Source organism: Triplophysa rosa, linkage group LG4 (assembly GCF_024868665.1).
Source record: "Triplophysa rosa linkage group LG4, Trosa_1v2, whole genome shotgun sequence".
NCBI classification, from domain to species: domain Eukaryota; kingdom Metazoa; phylum Chordata; class Actinopteri; order Cypriniformes; family Nemacheilidae; genus Triplophysa; species Triplophysa rosa.
The window spans coordinates 13,788,402-13,791,117 of record NC_079893.1 but is presented as its reverse complement, the minus strand read 5'-3'; the positions used below and the strand labels follow the sequence as shown (position 1 = coordinate 13,791,117).

The 2,716-nt window shown below is 33.9% G+C and overlaps 1 protein-coding gene across 1 annotated transcript; it reads left to right on the top strand.

The window, feature by feature from the left end:
* The first annotated feature begins 1,176 nt into the window (after positions 1-1,176).
* LOC130552565 (tumor susceptibility gene 101 protein-like) lies at positions 1,177-2,419 on the top strand. The gene is made up of 5 exons (XM_057330918.1): positions 1,177-1,531; positions 1,827-1,914; positions 1,990-2,055; positions 2,139-2,290; positions 2,369-2,419. The coding sequence occupies exons 1-5, from the start codon at positions 1,490-1,492 to the stop codon at positions 2,417-2,419; spliced, it is 399 nt and encodes a 132-aa protein (XP_057186901.1). The 5' UTR covers positions 1,177-1,489.
* Positions 2,420-2,716: the final 297 nt, after the last annotated feature.

The following is a 2,716-nucleotide window of genomic DNA, read 5'->3' as shown; positions in this document are numbered from 1 at the left end:
CCTATTCTCAGCTATGGATTTTGGATTTATAATATCTGGCCATTGTAACACGTTTTTCTTCATTTATTTAATTCCTTTATTGCACATGGCAGACAGCTACCAGTCCTGGCAAATTTACCATTAAAGAATGTCATGTGTAAATTGTTGACTATTTCACAAAAATGTTGACTAGTTCACAAAAAAAACAGCCTGCAACGTTCTTAGAACGTCATTTATGGGGTTTTCTGTTATTTATTTTTTGTTCCCCAAAAATAACCAAAAGGGAAACCAAAACTTACGTTAGAGAAACGTTCTGTGTTTGCTGGGAAGGTGGTTGGAAAACAGTGCAGGCCCTAGATTTTTTTAAGATCTATTTTTCAATCGAATGGTGAACACTTCTGCCTAAATGAAAAAAAATGTCTTTAAAAAAATATTTCACGTGTCATAATCTATTCATACAGTACATCCTCACAATTCATACAGGGCCATACACATGATTTCAGCAGTTCCACTGACACTGTAAATGTGACTATGTTTCTGTTTGATGCCATTTGGAAATAGTTGTGCACTATAAACAAATATGCCTACAACATATTTACTGTAATCTTTTCTACTCCAGAATATAAGTATTATTAAGTATAATTATTATAGTGTACTATAATATTCTGTAGTGGTATTCTCTAAACTATAATATAATTGAATAGTAATTACTAGTAATGTTAAAAGAACAAGAAATTGAGTTAATACTACAGTATCTTTTCATGTGCACATAATTCACACAAAACACGTGTAAGCTTTTTATTTATTGGTATTCTGTTGTTTTTAATACCAAGACAAAAAAGAATTTGAGGGCTGGAAGCTTTTGTTATGTAAGTTTGGGGTTATTTTTTCAAGCATGAAAAACGTTGTTTAAAAACCTTGCCAATAAAGATCTATAAATTCATTTGCATTTGACATTTGTTTTTAATCCAATGTTCTAAAAATTGGTTTATTATTTGTATTGTATTATTTAAAAACATGCATTTATATGAATTATGTGCAAGAAGATGGCACAACCGAAAATGTTTTTATTATTATTATTATTTACTGTTAGAAATAGAGCTCGGTTACTTTTTTTTAACAGAGCTCTGTTACGTGTATGTTTGTGTATGCGATCCAGCGTCGAAGACCTTTATTTTGAAAATAATGCAACACCCTCCCACCGGAAGCGAAACTCTCCTAATGTAGTGACGTTCATATTAGTTCGTCGTGTTTATCTTCCTCGACATGAAAGCTAAGCGTATTTACGGAAATTAAATATAGTTAATTACTCAACCTTTATTATTATCGAGTTATTCGTGTTTTTACAGTGTGTTTCTGTTATTAAACAGCCGTTTATTGGATTGTTTCGTCGGTTTTGGCCGGGCAGCAGGCCTGAGCTGAGATCCACAAATCTTGCATATCACACATTCATTCTTATATTTCTCGGGAGTTTCGTGTTTATTTCATTGTCTGATTTGTGTGGTGAAACATGGCTGTTGTCAACGAAGGAGCGCTTAAAAAGATGTTGAAGGTTTGTATCATGTTTGTGTCTTCATCTGTATACATTAACTGGGTTAAATACACTTTACATTATATTAACTTTCATTATTAGTAACTGATTGACTATACAATTCTTACAAGATCATTATTTTATCTACATTCACGTTGTTATTATGTTGATTCATATACTTGGATTATTATACATGGACTAGTGATCTGGTTTGTTTCACTTTCATTATTAGTGGTTCCTTTATTTGGTTTTGGCTGATATTTTATTAATTTGTCAGGATTGTGTTTATTTATATTCTGTTGTTTATATATTACAGCAATACAAATATAGAGATCTCACAGTCCGTGATATTACAAATGTCATCTCTCAGTACAAAGACCTCAAACCTGTCATGGATGCTTATGGTAAGAGCTGCAATTTCACATTTCTGTAAATAACATTTTTTTAATACTTTTTAAATACTTCAATACTTTTTTCAGTTTTTAATGACGGCTCATCCAGAGACCTCATGAGTCTTACTGGGACTGTACCAGTTAGTTATAGAGGTGAGTGACACATTTCCACAACAGCAGTATGTTTGCTGCACATTCTTTCTAGTTTAACAGAAACATTTTTGTTTTTTCAACAGGGAATGTGTACAATATTCCCATCTGCCTCTGGCTGTTGGACACGTATCCCTACAATCCCCCTATTTGTTTTGTGAAGCCCACCAGCGCCATGATGATCAAGACTGGCAAACACATTGACGCCAACGGCAAGATCTACCTGCCCTATCTGNCAGTAGTCTTAAATATTTTGATTATCTTTAATGAGCATCAATATGCAGAATTTGTTTCCACTGTTTTGTCTGAATGCTAGGTTATGGCAACTGCCACACTCTGCCATACGAAAACGCAGCCCATACCATGAAATCAAAGAAGTCGAGCCACAAAAAAACATGTTGTCTTCATAAGCTTTAAAGAGTATATATTACGAGATCATGTAAATTACATTTCATGCAGTGAGTAATGTTGCCGTGTGTGAATGTAAGCAGTCTGCCAAGTTGTGAATGAATAACAAAGTTATTGGCTTGGAATAAAGGGAGTCGACTCTGAATCATACAAATGAGTCGTGCCCTAGTACGATTCACGAACCGCCGCGGATTTATATCACTACATATAGTCCCCGCCTTTGTTTTGTTAGGACTGCCCGCGAAAACTTATCTCT